We start from the raw sequence: 18,354 nt of genomic DNA on the forward strand, positions 1-18,354 counted from the left end.
GACCGGCAGGAGTGAATTGCGGGGCGCAGAAGAAGCAGGGAGTCAGCAAGGCGCCCTTGGAACAGCTGTTGTGCCTGGGCCCAGACTTGAGACCAAGCGGCGTAGCAGGCGGGTGCAGAGGAGGCAGGAGGGCATTGTCATGCGGGTTCGCCACGCAGGCGCCAGCTCGGCCGAGGGAACTCCATGCCAGAGGCATGAAAATATCTGCATGCCATTGCGATCACTCTCCGTAGCAACAACGACCGATCAGAGGAGCCTGCCGCAGCTCCAGGCAGCCTTGGCCGCCGCAAAGAGTGTCGTGATTCTCGCTGGTGCTGCTTCCTCTGCTGTCGGGCACCTCAATGCGCAGCATTAGGTCTGCATGATTCGTGGATTATTGGGAGCCGCTGCCGCATCATGCTGGCCGCCGCCACCGGCGACTTGGCGCCGCCTCTCTCCGCCACTGGGCATAAAATGGCAAAGCCGGCGAGCTGCTGCCCGAGGCCTTTGGAGTAACCGCAGAGGGGAGCAGGAAATGATGCGGCAAGCCTAGGCGGACTGCACTCCAGTGCTGCGCTTCATTTGGCTTCACATGGTGTGTGGGGGTGCCATGTGAAACAAGAGAGTAAACCGAATAGGGACAGATAAAATGTAGGCAGCGGCAGCACGGGAGGGGAGAGCAGGAGCAGCGTGTACAGAGAGTGTGCATGGGGAGAAGATGTACAGGCACATCAAGGAGAGCATGACTGAAGCAAGGTTGTTGCTGGGGGAAGCAGAGTCCAGCACAGTGGTCTGGGACCAACGCTAGCTGGCGTACCGCTCGTTCACCATCACTTCCTGCAGGTCTTTCAGGAAGCTGGTGCTGTTCTGCACGGAGGTGCCCCCCAGCACAACCCGCATGCCCGCGGACCAGCCCTCCCCCTTCTCCCCCGCCGCATTCAGCTCCGCGACCGCCCTGGCCTCCTCATACGTCGTGCCCCCGACCACAAACACCACCACCAGCCGGGGCACCTGCATGCCGACACACAGCAAGGCCAGGTGAGTCGCAGAAGTCGAGACTTGAGCAGGCGCTGTGCTGATGGAGGCCACAGCTGCATGCCCACGTAGTGCAGGCAGGCAGGCGGATCTGCAGGGCGCAGGCGCTGCTGAGCACCGCACCCACCCGCGGCGCCTGCGGGCTGCTGTTTCTGTCCACGCGTGGGTAGTCCATCTCAGGCAGCTTGGAGCGGGCCAGGCGCTCCAGCAGGCCCACCAGGGCGGGCGTGTGCTGCGTGTACACATTCTCTACGCCCTGCGGCGGCAGCAGGCCCGGCAGGCGAGATGAGCGCAGAGGAGATGCGCACCCACAACCAGATGACGGCTGGGCACGGCAAAGCGGCAGCCCTTGGTGCATACATGGAAAGCCGCTCAGCCTCAGGCACGGGCGCCCCCCTCAGCGCGCAGCCACAGGGCGCACCTTGAGGTGCTGCTTGGCAAGGGAGGCGAAGCGGGAGCTCATGGTTCGGTCGGAGAAGATGTCTGCCACCCGCGCATCCGCGCGGCACTGCTTCAGCACAAAGCGCAGCAACGCGAGGCGGTGCGGCTCCACGCCCTGGTCCCCCAGCGTGTGCAGCAGCGCCGCCACCTGCGGCGCGCCGTCCCGCTCGTACCGCAGCGCAAACAGCAGCGCCAGACGCAGCCGGTCCGCCTCGGGCAGGCCCGCGTTGCCCACCAGCCCCGCCACCGCCTCGTAGTGCGCGGCCAGGCTGGGCGACTGGCACGCCACATCCTGCTCCACGCCCGACACCGCCATCAGCCCGCGCCGCTCCACCGCGTGGCTCAGCTCGCTCATCAGCGTGACGTGCTTGTAGGTCACCCCCTGCTGGTGGCTGTAGTCGGGCAGGTTCTCGATGAAGGATGCCATCTGGTCCAGGGTCTGGAACTCACGGGCGCTGCGGTGCTCCCTGCAGGGGGGCGCAGGCAGCCGCACCCGTCATAACACCCCCCCCGCTGCCGGTCACAGCTGGCATTAGCTGCAATGTTGGGCACTCCTCAGCCTCGCAGCCGGTGCCCATCCCGTGCCATCATCGCCCATATCCCTTCCACACCACCCTCCCCGTCCCACCTGCCCGTCGCATGCACACGCACCTCCACCTCCGCTGCCAAGCCCCTCCGCCCCTCCCCACCAACCCTCCCTGTCCCACCTGCCCGCCGTGTCCACCAGCTCCTTCACAGCCATGCCCAGGTCTCCAAAGTTGGAGTACATGTTGGCGCGGAAGAAGGGGTCCTGCCGCGCGCTCAGCACCGCCTCTGCAAACTCGGGCTTCACGCCGGGCACGTGGCGCAGGTCGACGCGGTTCAAGGCGATGCCGACCAGCTCGTGCACCATGGCCTGCGGGGAGGTAGAAAGGCAGGCAGGCAGGCAGGCAGGCAGGCAGGGTGGATCTCAACGAGCGGGCGAGGGGAAGAGCGGTGGCAGGCTGGTGGCTGGAGCGGCGCTTGTGAGGTGAGGCAGGCGCACGGCACGGGCATGTTGGCTGCACGCGTTCTGTCGACAGACAGCCAAGCCCCTCTGCCTGCCACCCAGCGGTCGCCGCCGCACCTGGTACGTCCATTGCGACAGCAGCGGCGTGACGGGGTCGTCCCGGCGGTCCAGGATGAGCAGCACGGGGGCGGGCTCGCCGCGGTTGCCAAAATCGAACAGCTCCCGCTCCTCTATCGCTGTGAGGTGGTGCAGCGACTGGGAAAAGCGCTCGCAGATCTCGGAGCCGCGCTGGTAGCTGCACATACCAGGTCGAGAGGTAGGCAGGCAGGCAGGCAGGTAGGGGGGCATTGAGCCAGGGGCACAGCATCCCATTCCTTCACAGCATGCTGCCACAGTCGATGCATCGCCATAGCCTGCCACATGTGCCACCTCTGCGCTTTGCACCATGCGCTGGCAGGGGTACTGGCACGCCGCCGCCGCCGCAGCGCACCGTATCAAGAAGCGGCGGCGCAGGGAGAGCATGAGGCTGGCCACCCCTTCGGTCATGCGTGCGATGGCGTCGCTGCTGTTCCCAAAGTCCCAGGAGAAGGGCTGCATGGCGAGGTGGGGCCGCGGCAGCGGCACCAGAAAGTGGTGCGGCTCCAGCGCCACAAAATCCCCAAAGTACTCCTGCACCTGCTGCACCTGCGGCGCAGCGGGAGGCGGGGCGCAGGGAGGGCCTGTTGTTGGCGAGCTGGGGACCTCAGCGAAACAAGCCGCTGCCGGCCAAAACCAGACCCGGAAAATGGAACATGCCTGCCGCGCTGCCCCTCCCTGCTGACCTCTGCTGACCCTCTGCTGCTGCGCCTCCTACCTGCTCCCGCACATCCATCTCCGCCAGGTCCTGCAGCCGCATGTCCTCCACGCGGTTGGTGAAGACTGCGGCAGGCGGCCAGCGGGCAGAAGAGCAGGACCCGTTGGGCACAGAGGAACGCGGCGCATGGATGGCGACAGCTGGTCGTCCAGGATGCTGTCGTTGGGTGGCATGGAGCTATGCGTTGGTTGGAACACACGCCAGCTGTGAAGCAGTGCTGGCAAGCAACCTCCCGCTGCTTCCGCATGGTCGGCTGCACTCACACAAGTGGTACTCGCCAAACCGAGGGTCCCGCAGCTCGCGCCGCATGCGTGCGATGTTCTCACGGGTGGGACGCAGAAAGCACACAGCCTGCAGCACAGAGGGTAACGACGTGAGGCAGGGTACTGCAGGCTTTGGCGCCTGCCGAACCGCCGCCACCCGCCGCTGCCGCCGCCACCAGCTGGGCGCCCCTCCGCAGCCGGCGTCGCGTACCTTGAGGTGGAACAGCTGGTCCCCCTTGTCTGCGTCCAGCCGTTCCACCAGGTAGACCTCCTGCTCAAGGATCTCCGACTGGCTGAACACAGTGGACACCACGCGCGTCGTCTCCGCATCCAGCAGCAGCACCTTCATTCCAGGAACCTCTCTCAGCATTTTGTCGACGTAATAGCGCACCACCTCCACCAAGTCCGCTGCCTGCCCCGCGTTGCTGCTGCCGGCGGTGGTCATGGGCGATCAGGGAGCCCTGAGGGGCCGCCTTAGCGCCTGCAGACGCCCCCGCGCCAGCCGCAACTGGTCAACGCCCGCTGCTAAACAGGGCCTGCGTGCAGGGGCTCCAGTGCCGCTGTTGTGCACCTGCTAACGAGGGTGCATGTATGGAGGTGCCAGGAAAGCAATGTGCTGCCCAGAATGCGCACGCTCAAGAAGAGCACTGCGCAAGATTGCCACCTCGGCGCATGTGTTGTGCCAGTTCACAGAGGAGCCCGATCCTGCGGCCCCTGCCTGTTCCTGCCTCCCAAAGCCACTCACGAACACCCCCTGCAGCAGCAAGCAGCTAGGGGACCCTCTCAATTGCAGCCCACCTTGCCTCGCACACATCAGCGCAGCCCAGCAGCCATGCCTGCAGCCTGCGGCATGCTGGTGCAGCAGCAGGGCGGTGCGGCGAGCAGCAGAGGCCCCTGGAGCGGCCGCGGCGTGTGGACGCCTGGAGCGTCGCCCGCCCGCTGCCACCGCCGCTGCCGCCGTGCTCTGGCAGCAAGGTCGGCAGCGCAGTCCCCGCAGGCCGCCCCGGAGCAGCCGCAGCAGCAGCCGCAGCAGCAGCAGCAGCGGCCGCCGCCGGCGAGCGCGACGGTGCAGCGGGGGCAGCCGCCGCCGGGCTACACGTCGCACACGCAGGCCCTCTACTCTTCCACCCCCGATCCCATCGTCAGCTTTGGCTTTGCCAAAGGCTTCAAGGACAAGTACGAGCTGGCGCAGCAGCTGGGCAGCGGCACGTTTGGCATCGTTCACATCGCGGTGAACAAGGAGACGGGGGAGAGGTGAGGGCCCCGGGATGAGGAGGCGGGGGAGGTGCCGTGCACGGCGAGCCGTGTGGGAATGGGAGGGCCCAAACCTGCATTGCTGGGAGCAGCCTGCCGACACACGTGCAGCGGTGGGTGGGTGGTCGCTGCGCAAGATCTTGTTTCCTCTTGCGGACCAGGCAGCAGGGAGGTGCCGCCCCTGTGCTCGCCCCGCCTGCTCTCTGCCCAGCCCCCCACGCCGCAGCCCCTCCCTTTGCTCCTTCTCTGCAGGTTTGCTGTGAAGAGCATGCCCAAGCGGTTTGCATCCAACGGCAACCTGGAGCCCTACTATGTGCGGCGGGTGCGCAACGAAGTGGACATCTGCAACCACCTCGGCAGGTAAGCACAGAGGGACTGGGGACGGCACAGCGTGCGACACCAGGGGCCCGTGAGCTGTGCCGCCCGCCCCCGCCCTGGCCCATGCCCAGCACAGGGCGCTCAGCTGTTTCTTGCTCGACCCTTGCCGTCCCGCCCTGCCCTGCCCCGTGCCTGCGTGTGCAGGTCCCTCAACGTCTGCTACCTGTATGAGGTGTTTGAGGATGAGAAGTGTGTGGACCTGGTGATGGAGCTGTGCTCTGGCGGGGAGCTGTGGGACAAGTGAGCCGCTCGCCACGGTGGCAGCCGCCGCGGTTCCCAGCGGGTGGCGGCATGCCTGGGGGCACCCTGGGGGCTGCTGGCCAGCGGCCTGATTGCGGTTGGTTGAGCTGCGGCGCAGTGCTGGATGTAGGGAACGAGGTGTGTTGCCGCTGCCGCCCACGTGCCCCCTGCCCATCGCCCGCTGCCCCCCTGCCTCCGCAGGATCAAGCTGGGCTCCTATTCCGAGAACGCGGCGCGGCGGCTGGTGCGGGAGATTGTGAGGGCGGTGGCGCAGTGCCACGGCATGAACGTGCTGCTGCGGGACATCAAGCCGGAGAATGTGAGGCGGGGGCATACCAGCCACGGAGCCACTGGCATGCTGACAACGCGCGAGCCTGCCGTGCTTCTGCTGCCGCGCGCCTGTGGTTTGGGCCTGCAGCGGCCCCACCCTTGTGTGCGCACCCCTCCCAGACCCACTCCCCGACCCCGCCACACGCCACCTGCCCCTCTTCCCTCCTCTCCCCTCTCCCAGTTCATGTTTTTGGACCGCGCCCCCGGCAGCCCGCTGAAGGCCATCGACTTTGGCATCTCCGTCTTCTGCCAGCCCGGGCAGTACATCGATGTACGGGCGGGCACCCCCATCTACATCGCCCCCGAGGTCCTGCGCATGCACTACACGCTGTCTGCCGACATCTGGAGCCTGGGCATCGTGGCCTACCAGCTGCTGACGGGGCGGCTGCCCTTCTCCGGGGAGGAGGGGCAGGAGGTCAGCGAGGAGTACATGGCCAAGAAGGTGGGCGAGGTGGAGGAAAGGAGGAATGGAGCGGGAGGGGGGGCGGTGGAGGAAATGAGGAAAGGAGGGGGGGCGGCAGGGTGTGTTGCTCTGCGCCGTCAGTGTGTTGCTCTGCGCACGGGGGTGTGCACGCATGCGTGTGTGAGGGAGGGCACGTGCGCTGCCGGGGCAGGCGGCGCCTGCGCAGCGTGGATGGAGTTGCCCTGCCATCGGCGCCGCCCGCGCCTTCCTCTCTCCCACCCGTGCCGCTCCGTCTCGTCGCCCTCCCCCACCTCCCTTGCCCTGGTCACCCTCGCCACCCCGTGCAGGTGTTTGACAACAAGGAGGTGTTCAGGGCGGTACTGTTTGCGGAGCTGGACTACGAGTCTCCGCCCTGGGACACGCTGTCGGGTGCGGTGCGGTGGGGTGGGCAGCCACCTTGGCAACCACCTGCGAGCGTTTGGGTGCCAGGCGCAGGCAGCGGCGCGTGGCCAGCCGCCATGCTGGGAGTCGCTGGTCGGAGGCGTGCCGACAGGCCGCACCCGGTTGTTCTGCCCGCACCTGGCTGCCCCTAATGCCCCTTGCCGATTCCCCCAACCTCCATCCCTTGCTCCGTTCCCTCCCTCCCTCCCTCTCCGCCCGTGCCGCCGCAGACGCGGCCCGGGACTTTGTGCAGTCCTGCCTGCAGCGCGACGAGAAGCTGCGCCCCAGCGCAGAGCAGCTGCTGGAGCACCCCTGGCTGCAGGATGAGCTGCACGTGTCGGACGCACCCTTCAGCGACACCATTGTGCAGCGCCTGCAGCGCTTTGGCCTGTACGGCAGGTGGGGCGCCGGGGCTGCGGCGGGCGGGCGCTGCGCTGCTGTGCTCAGCTGGCCGGCCGCCGCGGGCCCGCCTCGCATGCAGATCCGCGATTCCTGCACAGAGCTAGAGCTCCTGCTGGCACCACCGCTCGCTGCCGCAGTGCTCCGCCGACTGCCCACCTCCTGTCTCCTCCCTCCCTGCCTGCCTCCCTCCCTCCCTCAAACCCCCCGCCCCTGGCTCCCGCAGGTTCCGCCAGGTGGCCCTCAAGGCGGTGGTGCGCGGCATGGCTGGCGACAGCGAGGCGCTGGCCGACATGCGGCAGGCCTTCCAGATGATGGACACAGACCACGACGGCAGGGTGACCTACTCAGAGGTAAGGCAGGCAGGGGCCTCCTCCCCGCCTCCCTCGCTTCATCTCCCAGCCTCCCGGCCTCGCCCTGGACCCTTGCCCCGCCCTGATTGATGCCGCGCGGCGCTGGCATGGGTAGCGGCATCGCGCAGCGTTGTGCCACGTGCACAACGGCAGAAGCCTGACGCTCCTTGCCACCCCCCACTCCATGCCTCCCTCTTTCTCACACACACACAACTCCTGCTGCCTCACTCCCCCTCCCCTCACTCCCCTCCCGCCCTGCGCAGCTCAAGCAGGCCCTGCAGGACGGCCACTTCAGCCTGTCGGCGGGGGAGGCGGAGCAGCTGCTGGAGCAGGTGGACACGTACCACCGGGGCGAGATCGACTTCTCCGAGTGGGCGGCAGCCATGGCAGACTGGCGCTCGGTGCGTTTTTTTTCCGCATCGGGACACGGCAGCTGCAAGCGGTGCCGGCTGCAGCCGCCGGCTTGCCCTGCTGGGCGGCCAGGCCCAGTGCTCAGCCGCTCGGCCGCTGCGCTGGGCAGTCCTGTGCCTCCTGCGCGTCCCCCCCTGTTGCGCCCCCACCCATGCAGCCCCACCCGCGCCACGTCCCCTGCCTCTGCTGCCCTGCAGTTCAAGGCGGGCAACGACTGGGACAGGCTGGTGGCTGATGCCTTCAAGAGCATGGACCCCGACAACGACGGCCTGCTGTCGGGCGAGGACCTCGAGCGCCTGCTGTGCGGCGACGACGGCTGCGAGGTGCCGGGGCGGGGGAAGCGGGATGGCGGGGCCGGGGCCGGGATGGCAGGGGCACAGGGGGAACAGACGCGCATGATTGCAGTCGTAGGTGTGTGTGGGCAGCCACTTTGAGGCCGTTGTCAATGGGAGCTCTTCTCCTCTTCGCCGCTGCCCGGCAGCAGCCAGCCCGCCCGGCAGCGCCCAGCCCGCCAGGCCTGCGCCGCCCCCGCTGCTGCAGGTGCCCGACATGGTGGATGCGGCGCTGCGTGAGGCAGACGCCGACCACGACGGCAAGGTGGACCTGCAGGACTTCAAGTCCTTCCTAGACTCCAAAACCGACGACTCCCTGCTCCTCTTTGACGCCCGCCTCTCGCGCGACGGCAGCGACAGCAGCGGCAGCGACGGCGGCGACGGCGGCGGCGGCGGCGAGGGGTGAGCCCCGGCGGCTGGCCGCAGGCCTGCTCCCGGCAGGCAGCGCGCTGTTTTGACCCTTGGCGCCACGGTGTATTGCATTTGAGTTATTCGGGTGTGCAGCGGCGGCAGAGGAAGGGAAAGCGAGCGCGCCAGCAGCGCAGACGAGACAGCAAGAGCCAGAGAATGAAACCGAGACTGAGGACGCATCAGCGCGACAACGTGTGCGGCACTGCCTGCAGAACAAACAAATCTTTCAAAATTCTTATGTCGGGCCGCCTGCTTCTCAAGGCGCTGTTCCGTTGCCCATCTGCTTGTTCAGTGTAATTCGATATTGTTTGCTTTGGCAGGTGGCGCCGGGGCCACTCCTTATGTCTTGGGAGGTGGTGCCTGACTGGGCAATCGATATGCTGCCTGCTGCAGTGCCTGCTGCTGCTGCTGCTGCTGCTGCTGCTGCTCTTGCGCCCCAGCTCCCGCGCCGCCGCCGCCCCCTTGAGTTGCTGCCACCGCAACCGCGCTGCCGCCCGCCAGCAAGCCCAGGCCCTTTGCAGCCACCCCTCCCCCTGCTTTCGCAATTGTGGCCGCCTTGGAGAAGACGACGATTCCGCCCGCAAACACGGCACTGCAAGGACAAGGTTGGGGCAGGTCATTCACTGCAGACGTGACGGGCGGGGGAGGCGGCAGCCGGTGCAGATGCTCTCTGTCAATCCCGCCTGCCCCTGTCAAGCCTTTCCAATCATTGAGAAGCCTCACCGCAGCACCGTCCGAACCCCAGCGGATGCCATCACGCTGCTTGGGAGTCAAGCCTGAAGCACGAGCACTGGGCGCCGTTCTGTGGATTGCAGATGACTACTGTGACATACCGGAAGGGTGTGGATGCCCGCGAAAGGCGCTGCGCGAAGAAAATTTAGCGCCAAGTTGACTGCTGCGTGGCAGAAAGTCACTGGTTGCAGTAGAAAAGGACAACTACCCTGTCCCACCACCCCACATCTCAGGCAGGTGCCGTCACGCCCCTCAGTGCTGCTTCCGACGCCGTCCTTCCCGGTCCGCCCTCCTCACCGCCAGCCTAGGGCAAGATGGGGCGCAAGCACAGTAAAAATGCGGGAACGATGGGCTGCGAGGCCCTCACCTACCATGAGCGCAAGGCGCTGGGACACGGCACCGTCATGGAGCGCCTGGGCAAGGTGCGGCGCCGTGCAGCACTTTAAATAGAGTGGCCAGCGCGCACAGCACCGCCCCGCTGCAGCAGGCAGCAGGCCCGTCGCTCGCGCTGCGCCGCCAGGCGCAGACGCTTCCGCTCGACACACCCCTGTCTGCTGTCTTGTCTGGCTGCGCTGCAGGAGTCCATCGGCAACTTCTATGACTGCCGGCTCACCCTGATGCCTGCAGTGGTGAGTTTTGGGGGCACAACCGCGCCGCCGCCCCCTGCCTGTGTTGTGCAAGCCCCCCACCCGCCGCCACTGCTGCCGCCGCTCTGAGGCCCGCACCATGCCCCGGATCTCAGAACAAAGAGTGTGCTGTGCTCAACACAAGCATGCGGGTGTGGCTGTGCCTGTGTCGGGGTGCAGGACCCGGTGTGCACGCCCAAGGGCTTCCTGTTCAGCCGGGAGGCCATCCTGGAGAACCTGCTGGAGCAGAAGAAGGCCAACAAGCGCAAGCTGGCGGCCTGGCAGGCGCAGCAGGCCGAGGACACGCGCAAGCAGGTGCAGCGGGGGAGCCAGGGGGGGGAAGTCGCATGTGCATCAGAGGGGAGGGAGGGGGCGGGAATTGAGGAGGAGTGAGAGTTGATCATCAGCCTGGGCAAAGCCGTTGCAGCCGGCTTGTCGGAACGGTTGCTGAAGCAGGGCGGCTGCGCTGCGTCTCAGTTCTCTTTGTGCCTCCAGCGGCTGATACCACCTGCTAGCGCCTAACTGCCACCCCTGCGGCCGCGCCGCCTGCAGGAGGACAAGGCCGCCATCGACGCGGAGGCGGCGCTGCTGGCCTTTGACCGCCAGAACCACATGGGCGCCAGCGAGCAGCTGACCAAGAAGCTGAAGCAGACGATCAACGAGGAGGCTGAGGTGCTGCTGGCGGACAAGCGGAGGGCGAGCGGGGCGGTCAACATCAAGACAAACGAGGAGCGCATGAAGGTGGGCGCGGGCGGCGCTGGTGGTGCTGCTGGCTGGTGGTGCTGCTGGCTGCTCCGGTGCTGGCTGCTGCTGCCATGGGGTAGTGGTTGGGGCGTGCTGCTGCTGCCATTGTAGGCGATCAGTGTGCAGCGGGTCCTCACCAGCAGCGGCCCCGCCTCCACCGTGCTTGCTGCTGCGATCCCAGCCACACAACTGCCCACCCGCCGCTACTCCCTCCGCCCTGATCTGGCCGCTCCTGGCGCCTCCCGCCGCCCTGCCACGCAGGGCATGACGGGAGACACCGCGTTCTGGGTGCCCGGCAAGGTGGGCGAGTCCAAGGTTGTACTGGACAAGCCAGACATGTCCACCCTCTGCCCCGCCACCGGCGACAAGCTGAAGCTGAAGGTACGCCCGGGCCGACGCCGTGCAGCCTCCGTCTCCGGCAACGCCCTCCCCTCCTTGGCAGCTGGCCCGCGTCACGGCCTGCGCCGCAGCCACCCTCCCGCTGCCCTTTCTGTATGCCTGTCCCTGTCAACCGCCCCTGCCTGCCACCGCATCCCGATCTCCACCTGCCCGCACCCGTCCCCTCCCCGCCCGGCGCAGGACCTGTTCAGCGTGCGGTTCACTCCTGTGCCGGATGGCGGCCCTCACGAGTACATGGACCCAGTCACAAAGGACATCTTCATCAACGCATCCCGCCTGGTGGTGCTGAAGCCCACGGGTGGGTGGCGGTGGGGGTGGTGTGGCGTGGTGTGGTGTGGCGTGGTGTGGTGTGGCGTGGTGTGGCGCGCTGCGAGGAGGGTGTGGCATGGGGAGAGAGGAGGGCGGGGAAGCTGAAGCCTGTCGTTTCCGCTCACCATCCCAGCTGCGCGTCTTGCTCCCCAGCTCAACCGGATGCGCCCCTCCCTCCCTTCCCTGACACCTGGCAACCTGCCGCAGGCGACGTGGTGCTCAAGGAGACGTGGGAGAGGTGCATCAAGGGCGACGGCAGCTACGGCGGGGTGCCTGTGGGGGAGGACGATGTGCTGGAGCTGCAGCGCGGCGGCACCGGCTTTGCGGCGCACGACAAGGAGCTGCAGGTTGGCGGGGTTGGTGTGGGGTGTCGGGTGGGTGGGCTGGGAGTGTGCGTTTGGGGTGAGGAGGGGCCTGGGTGGGCGGATGGGCTTGATCCAGACCTGCTGTTGCCCTTCTGTGTGCAGGCCAAGAAGCGGTTCCTGCTTGGGCCCGGCAGCGGCCTGGCAGACCTGCGCGGGCAGCACCAGGGGCCCACCAGCAAGTTTGGGCTGCGGTTCAACAATTGAGGGCCTTGCCTGTACTCCCCTGTATTCTTTCCGCACCTCGGTCCTCGCTCTCCTTTGCCGCTTTGCTCCTCTCTCTGCTGCCCTCTCCGTCCTGCTGCTGCTTCTCTTGTTTCCATCCGCTCCCTCCTCCCGCTCTCCTTTCAGCCTTGCTTCTCTTCATCTGTTTCCGTACCACAACCTGGTGATCGGCACGCCCCTGGCTTCTGACCCTCTTGACAATGGCACCCATACCGGTTGTACTGTAACTTCCTTTTTCAACATCACAAGTGGAAAGCTTGACATTCAGGCACATCCAGTATGGTACTTATAGTCATGCGAATATGTACTAAGGGACTGGCAGGGATGATTCTACACCAAAACCATCACCGCTGCCTCCCTGGCGGCTTCCACCCCGCGACAGACCTGGCTGCTTCCCTCCGAGGAGGCGCTCATGGCACGCGCGCGGGGATGTCACGCGTGTCGGGCTGGCTCATCCTCTCCGTGTCCACAGGGCCAAAATCTGCCACGCCTCCAATGTCTGCACACAAGGGGTCAAGGGGCCTGCATTGGCGCCGCAGCCTAATACAGGCTCCGCCAAAACAGGCGCATCAAGCGAGGATGGCATGTCATGCACTGCCGCCGACTCGCCTATGTGGCGGCCCAGGCCGCTGCGGTGGGGAGACGTGGGCTCGTCCTCGCCTCGCTCCTTGCGGTGCTTCTCCGCGTCCTGGGCTGCAGGCATGGCATGGAGGGTGATGGGATTTGACGTCTGGCACAGCTGCACGGATGAACACACACAAAGTACGAGGCGGGCAGCACGCCTGATAGGCAGCAGCCCACGCACCAGACTCCAGGAAGCCCGCTGGCTTGTCGCTAGCCACACCCTGCAAGGCGGGGAGTGCAGTACCCTGAGAAGCAAGCACACAAAGACGAGACATGCAACGCCGGGCTGCAGCTGGGGGTGGCTGCCTCTGGAGCTCTCGTCGGCGCACCGCCAACGAACGGCGGCGCACCACAGACTGTCTCGGCCGTCCCTGCACCCTGTCTCAATCGATCTTCGGCTGCATCCGGATGCTTCAACACCCGTGTAAACCAGCAGCACTTACCGGCTGGGGCGCTGGGGTTTGCTCCTGCTTGCTCGGGTCCGCCATTGCTGCGTGTGCGCTCTTTCAGAGGTCTGGGATGCTGGCAGATGCGATTTAAATGCGGTTGGACAGCGTCCGACACCTTTCCTGTGAGATGGGCTGATGTGGCAGGCGCCGTGGCGCGCCGCCGCTGTAGAAGGGGCGCCGATTTTACACATTGCAGCAGGCAATATACACACAGAATAACAACATGCACAGCAGAGGCAGGTGTGATTGTGTCAGTATCGAGCCAGCGCAAGGCTCAGGAGCCAAACAGGCGCCGCATGGACGGCATGCAGCCGCTGCCGGGCTCGCCGTTGCTGGGCGCCTCGTGCGGGGCGGCAGCCTCCCCAGTGCCCTCCTGCTGCCGCTGCTGCTTGAGGCGCTGCAGGCGCTGGCCGGCGCTAATGGCGGCCAGATGAACCGCGGCATCAAAGGAGCCGCTGCCCTCCAAAGTTACCTCACCGCTGTTATCCGGCAGCCGGCAGCCAAAGGTGAGCTGCACCGTTGCATCTGGCGCCAGGCCAAAGATGCGCCTGCAAGGAATGCATGGTTGAAGGAGCGTTGGCGGCATGGCACCAAAGTTGCCAGCTGGTGGTGCGGGGTCAGAGCCAGCACCCACACCCACCTGATCGCGGCCTCAAACTCACTCCTGCCCTGAGGGCCAGGATGCACGGCCAGTTGGTGTGTCGATCCTTCGTGAACGACGCTCATACTGCGCTCAGGCAGGCAGGCAGGAGGTCAGGAGGCACGGTCAGGAGGGAGCAGTGCCGGAGCAGCAGCAGCACAGCAGTAATGTCAACTAATGTTTGCTGTGCAGTCTCAAATTGGTACCGCTTTGGGCAGGGCACTGTGCGCCTCCTTCCAGTCCGGCAGGTGGTCCTGGCAGAAGCGGCAGTTTCGCTCCTCGGCCCTCCCCGCGCTCGCAAGTTGCCAACGAGCGAGGCAGGCCGGGTGCACGCTGCGCGGGCAGCGGCACGGCCGCTCGAGATAGCCAGCCTCTGTCCCGCTGTGGCAGATCCAGCACGCTTCCTGATCCAGGTCGCCGCTGCCGCTGGTGGCGCTGCTGCTGGGGCTGAAAGATGCCGGCGGACACATGATGGCCTGAACACTGCAGGCATGAAGGGGCGAGTAGTTAAGGGTGGATCGAAGCAAGGCTCAGCAGCTGCGCCGCCGTCCGCACCCTCCAGCCTGTGCACCTGCTCTGTGCGTCCTGGCAATCGAGTCGGGGCCTGCAATCTTACGCTGCAAGTTGTCGCTGCTTTGCGGAAGGGTGGACTTTTCTCCTGCTGGTTCGTGCATCCACGAGGCGGCATATTGTGTGTCACGAAGCACGAGGCAGTTTGTTTTTCGAGGCAGAGTACGGAAAATGGCCGACTTGGATCCTGGGTCCTCATTTATGCTTGAAACTAGAGCTTATAGCTCTAAGATGCCGCCAGCGCGTGAAAATGGTCTGGCGGTCAGCCGCACTCGACCATGTCATGCACAGCGTGCCGCCCAGCGGCGGCTGGTACACAGGCAGGACCTTGCCTTCCTGACTCCATGGGCCACTGATCCGCCTGTTGCTTCCGCAAGTTACATCACCGCCACCCACAATAGATCTGAAAGGGCCATGGATGCAGCCTGGCGGCTGCTCCCAACGCTAGAGCTCTTCCCTGGCCGCCGCCGCGCCGCCCGCCCCACCGCCCGCCCCCTGCTGCCTGCTCCTCAGGAAGTCGAGCGCAAACTGGACGTGCAGCGCGGCCCCCAGCGGCAGCGCCGCCTCGTCCAGCCTGAACTGCGGCGTGTGCAGGCCGTGCACCGAGCCGGCGGTGTCGTTGCGGATGCCGAGCATGAGGAAGGCGGAGGGGACCTTGGCGGCCAGGAAGGCAAAGTCTTCGGCGTCTGCAGCAAGAGCGACGGTTGGGCAGCGGGGCAGGGTGGGGAGGGAAGCAGGGCGGGGTGGGGAGTGGAAACGGGGGTGGAGCAGCTTGACGGTTCCGGCGCCAGGTTGCCTCACGATAGTTGGAGGTTGAGGGAAAGCCGATGCAGGGCCCGGGACACTCACACATGTAGGGCTCAAAAATCTCCACTGCATTGCCGCTGCCCACCACCTTGGCGGCCGAGCCCAGCGCCAGCGCCGTCATGCCGGCGTCCGTGATGAGCGGCGGGTAGGGCATCTGCGGAACGGCGGGTGCAGCGGCGGCGGCGGGGTGCGTGCATATCTTGCGTTGCGAGCTGCTGCCGCTACCACTGCCTCGTCCAGCTGGTGCAGACATAGTGCCTTGTCCCAGCAAGGTCCCGCCTGGGACCCAGCCAGCCTGAACCTGCCCCAGCAAGACACAGGCAGTGCAGCGCCAGGCGAGGCGAGGCGGGGCCAGGCGGAGGCCGCACCGGCGACCACTCCACGGTGGCGTTGCAGCCGTACATTGTGGCGGTGCTGGTGAACACGGCAGTGACTCGCTGCCGCAGCTGGGCAAAGATGGGGTCGGAGAAGGCGCGGATGGTGCCAGACAGGGTGACCCGCTCGGGGATGACGTTCGGGGCGCCCTCGCCTGCACGCAGCGCCACGTCAGCGCCACGTCAGCACCACGTCAGCGCCACGTCAGCGCCGCGCATCGATGCAGGGACGGGGCCCGGAGGCGGCGCCCCTCCCCACCCGCCGCCTCCCTGCCGCACGCCATGCCAGCCGAAGCCCGCCAAGCACGGCGCCGCATGCCGACCCAAGCAGGCCCGCCCGTGGCCTGGCCGCCACCTCCCCGGCAGCGCCGCCCCCGGCCGAGCAGCACCCCAGCAGGCACCCCAGCGGCCATCACCCCGCACCCGTGTTGAAGCGCGACACGGTGACCACGCCGCCCTCCAAAGGATTGACCTCCCGGGAGAGCAGCGGCTGCAGGGCCACCACCGCCATAGACGCCGCCAGCACCGCGTCCCGCGCCTTGTGCGGCATCCCCGCGTGCCCGCCCACGCCCCGAATGACCACCGAGAAGCGATCCGCGGCGGCAAAGGTGGCCCCCGACTGCACCGCCGCGTCGAGGCACCGGCAGGGCAGGGGGATGAGAGGCCAGGCCACAGCCGCTCGGCTTGGCAGCAGCGAACGGGCTGTGCCGCCGTATGTGGGGGCAGAGGCGTGGCAGGCGTGCCCAGGGCAAGAGCCGAAAGCAGCCGGGCAGGCTGTCTGCTCCTCCCACCTTGGCGTGCACGGTGCCCGTGGGGGCTGCCGGGTTGACGTGCATGCCAAAGGCGGCGGCCGCACCCTCCAGCGCGCCATCTGCGACCATGAACGACGCGCCGCCGCCGCCCTCCTCCGCGGGCTGGAACAGCAGGCGCACCGTGCCGCGCAGCTGGCCTTCCACCGCCTTGAGCGCCTTGGCGGCTGCAAGGGGGCAGACCGCGCGGGCAGGCGGGGCGGCCAGCGGGCAGGGTTCAGCTGCTTGCCAGCCGGAACTGCTCCGCCATCAGCCGCCTGTTGCGGGCTGCTCACTGTCGGCCGCGAGTCACACCACGGCCCACCTGTCAGCAGCATGGCGGTGTGGCCGTCGTGGCCGCAGGCGTGCATGACGCCCGGCCTGCGGCTGCTGTACGGCAGGCCGCTCGCCTCCTGGACGGGCAGCGCATCCATGTCCCCGCGCAGCACCACCACCGGCTGGCCGGCGCCCACCTCCGCCACGATGCCGGTGCGGGCGACCGGGTGGCGGTAGCGGATGCCCAGGCCATCCAGGGCGGACCTGCCGGGCAAGCAAGGGGGGTGGGTGGGTGGTGGCACGGGCATGTTGTGCTGCGTTGTGCCCACCCGCTGCCCCATACCGTTCTAAAGGGGAGCCTATGCCGCACCGCAAACTGGGAGCACCAACGTCTGCGGTCAGCTTGCCTGATCAGTGCGCTGGTCTCATTCTCCTGAAAGCTGAGCTCTGGGTTGGCGTGCAGCTGCCTGCGGCGGCGGCGGCGGCGGGGAGTCTGGCGGTGACAGCGGCAACGCAGTGGCAAGGCCCAATTCATGATGAGCTCTCAAGCAGCACACACCTGCGGACTCGCAGCAGCAGGTCGACGTCCAGTGCGGGAGCGGCGGCATTGCAAACCGGGGCTGCCGTCCCCAAGAGCAGCAGGATCAGGGCAAGCAAGTGTGTGTGCATCGGGCCTGCACTGTTGCGATTCATTAACCAGTGCTCGGCAGCCTACCGTAGTGGCACGCTAATAACGACCCAAAAAATTCAGAGCGCTGCTTGGGTCGATGAGATCAGAAATTCTGAGGGCGGGCGGGTCGATCGGCCTAAAAATAACTGTGCAGCTCGATCCAGGTTCTCGCCCCCCAAGCGCGCTCTATTCGCCCTGCCATGCCCTGTTCTCCCTCTCTGGGGGCTGCTGCAACCTCCCGGGGGGAGCCTGCAAGCTCCCGCCGCAATGGAGCTCAAATTGGCGCAGAGCAAGCTCGCCTTTCAGCCTCAAAAGCGGCGCGCGGCGGCGGCAGCGGCGGCAGCGGCGCGGCGGCGGCGCAGCTCCTGCACTGTCTAGTGTCCCAACTCCTGCTGTTATGGGTCTGCAAGAGATACCAGTGAGCCAAAGGGGAGCTACAGATGCCCAACAAGTGTGGCGGCGGCAGGCGGCGGCAGCCGACCCCGAGGCGGCCGCCCAGCCAGGGGTCGATGCATCGGAAATAAAGCCGCCCCGCCTGGTCGATCGCCCTAGACCCTTCATAAATTCGATCGACCCAGCGGCTGGGTCGTTATTAGCGTGCCACTACGGTAATGACCGCGCTCCGCCAATGCAGTACTCAGTGTTTCCAGGTAGGCCTCCCGATCACCGGTCCCCTCCTGGCGGGGGTCATGCATCCCCCACCCATCATGCATTTCAGGCTTCATCTCCCTCAAACCTCCACCATTTTCCCTCTCGTTTGTCGTGATCGACTCCGGGTAGCCCAAATGCCATTCTAGCGGGGCCTATGGGCCGCGACGAAGCGACCAACTCTGGTGGCAAAGGCAGCAGTCTCGGCGTGTCTGCCAAACGCCTGAAAGGCGGCACCAGCAAGTCCCAACACAAGCATGTTACAGCTCTACTGCAAAACTGGGACAGAGTCACCAAGGCGCATCCTGACCTGCGGGGCGTTCTGCTGTTACAGTCTGCATACTCCAACAGCAATGGATGGGCTAGAACGCACAATCTTGCCGGCATGGGCCCACTGCTGAAGGCTCTCTTGGTGGAGATAGTGGCATCCGCCGGCGGGCGGCGGGTGACGCCACGCATGGTTGCCGACATTGCGGAGGGGGCGACGGCGGAGAACTTGCAGTTCCTTTTGCGAGTTCTGGAGTTTTGTACAGCTGCCGAAGTCGTGGGGGGAAAGCCATGTTGAGATGATGATGAATGCTGTCACGGGCTGCAAGCTCG

At 66.5% G+C, this 18,354-nt stretch overlaps 6 protein-coding genes across 6 annotated transcripts in view; 3 read left to right on the forward strand and 3 right to left on the reverse strand.

The window, feature by feature from the left end:
- Positions 1-783: 783 nt before the first annotated feature.
- On the reverse strand, positions 784-4,004 carry CHLNCDRAFT_22879 (hypothetical protein; the record flags this gene model as incomplete). The annotated part of the gene is made up of 9 exons (XM_005848061.1): positions 784-990; positions 1,142-1,270; positions 1,436-1,922; positions 2,163-2,350; positions 2,561-2,738; positions 2,934-3,127; positions 3,297-3,361; positions 3,560-3,647; positions 3,771-4,004. 9 exons carry the CDS (start codon positions 4,002-4,004, stop codon positions 784-786), a joined length of 1,770 nt encoding a protein of 589 aa, XP_005848123.1.
- A 405-nt stretch (positions 4,005-4,409) lies between these two features.
- CHLNCDRAFT_35323 (hypothetical protein) lies at positions 4,410-8,202 on the forward strand (the record flags this gene model as incomplete). The annotated part of the gene is made up of 9 exons (XM_005847901.1): positions 4,410-4,813; positions 5,066-5,173; positions 5,336-5,431; positions 5,633-5,750; positions 5,943-6,176; positions 6,530-6,593; positions 6,836-7,004; positions 7,231-7,357; positions 7,621-8,202. 9 exons carry the CDS (start codon positions 4,410-4,412, stop codon positions 8,200-8,202), a joined length of 1,902 nt encoding a protein of 633 aa, XP_005847963.1.
- Positions 8,203-9,590: 1,388 nt separating this feature from the next.
- CHLNCDRAFT_145441 (hypothetical protein) lies at positions 9,591-11,890 on the forward strand (the record flags this gene model as incomplete). The annotated part of the gene is made up of 8 exons (XM_005847902.1): positions 9,591-9,665; positions 9,822-9,872; positions 10,050-10,184; positions 10,422-10,610; positions 10,875-10,994; positions 11,193-11,310; positions 11,529-11,668; positions 11,789-11,890. 8 exons carry the CDS (start codon positions 9,591-9,593, stop codon positions 11,888-11,890), a joined length of 930 nt encoding a protein of 309 aa, XP_005847964.1.
- A 1,494-nt stretch (positions 11,891-13,384) lies between these two features.
- CHLNCDRAFT_13478 (hypothetical protein) lies at positions 13,385-14,028 on the reverse strand (the record flags this gene model as incomplete). Its single annotated transcript, XM_005848062.1, has 3 exons — positions 13,385-13,529; positions 13,622-13,713; positions 13,828-14,028. Coding segments are annotated over 3 exons (438 nt in total), but the record flags the coding sequence as incomplete, so codon positions are not given.
- A 607-nt stretch (positions 14,029-14,635) lies between these two features.
- CHLNCDRAFT_22838 (hypothetical protein) lies at positions 14,636-16,971 on the reverse strand (the record flags this gene model as incomplete). Its single annotated transcript, XM_005848063.1, has 7 exons — positions 14,636-14,877; positions 15,041-15,152; positions 15,367-15,527; positions 15,796-15,991; positions 16,164-16,348; positions 16,486-16,700; positions 16,823-16,971. 7 exons carry the CDS (start codon positions 16,969-16,971, stop codon positions 14,636-14,638), a joined length of 1,260 nt encoding a protein of 419 aa, XP_005848125.1.
- A 532-nt stretch (positions 16,972-17,503) lies between these two features.
- The window catches only part of CHLNCDRAFT_52112 (hypothetical protein), a gene marked incomplete at both ends in the record, with an annotated part of 13,412 nt that continues 12,561 nt past the window's right edge, over positions 17,504-18,354 (forward strand). The window contains one exon of the mRNA XM_005847903.1: positions 17,504-17,756. Within this exon, the coding sequence (XP_005847965.1) occupies positions 17,504-17,756 (253 nt within the window). The remainder of the gene's footprint in view (positions 17,757-18,354) is intronic.

The sequence above is a fragment of the Chlorella variabilis genome (assembly GCF_000147415.1).
Source record: "Chlorella variabilis unplaced genomic scaffold CHLNCscaffold_9, whole genome shotgun sequence".
NCBI classification, from domain to species: Eukaryota; Viridiplantae; Chlorophyta; class Trebouxiophyceae; order Chlorellales; family Chlorellaceae; genus Chlorella; species Chlorella variabilis.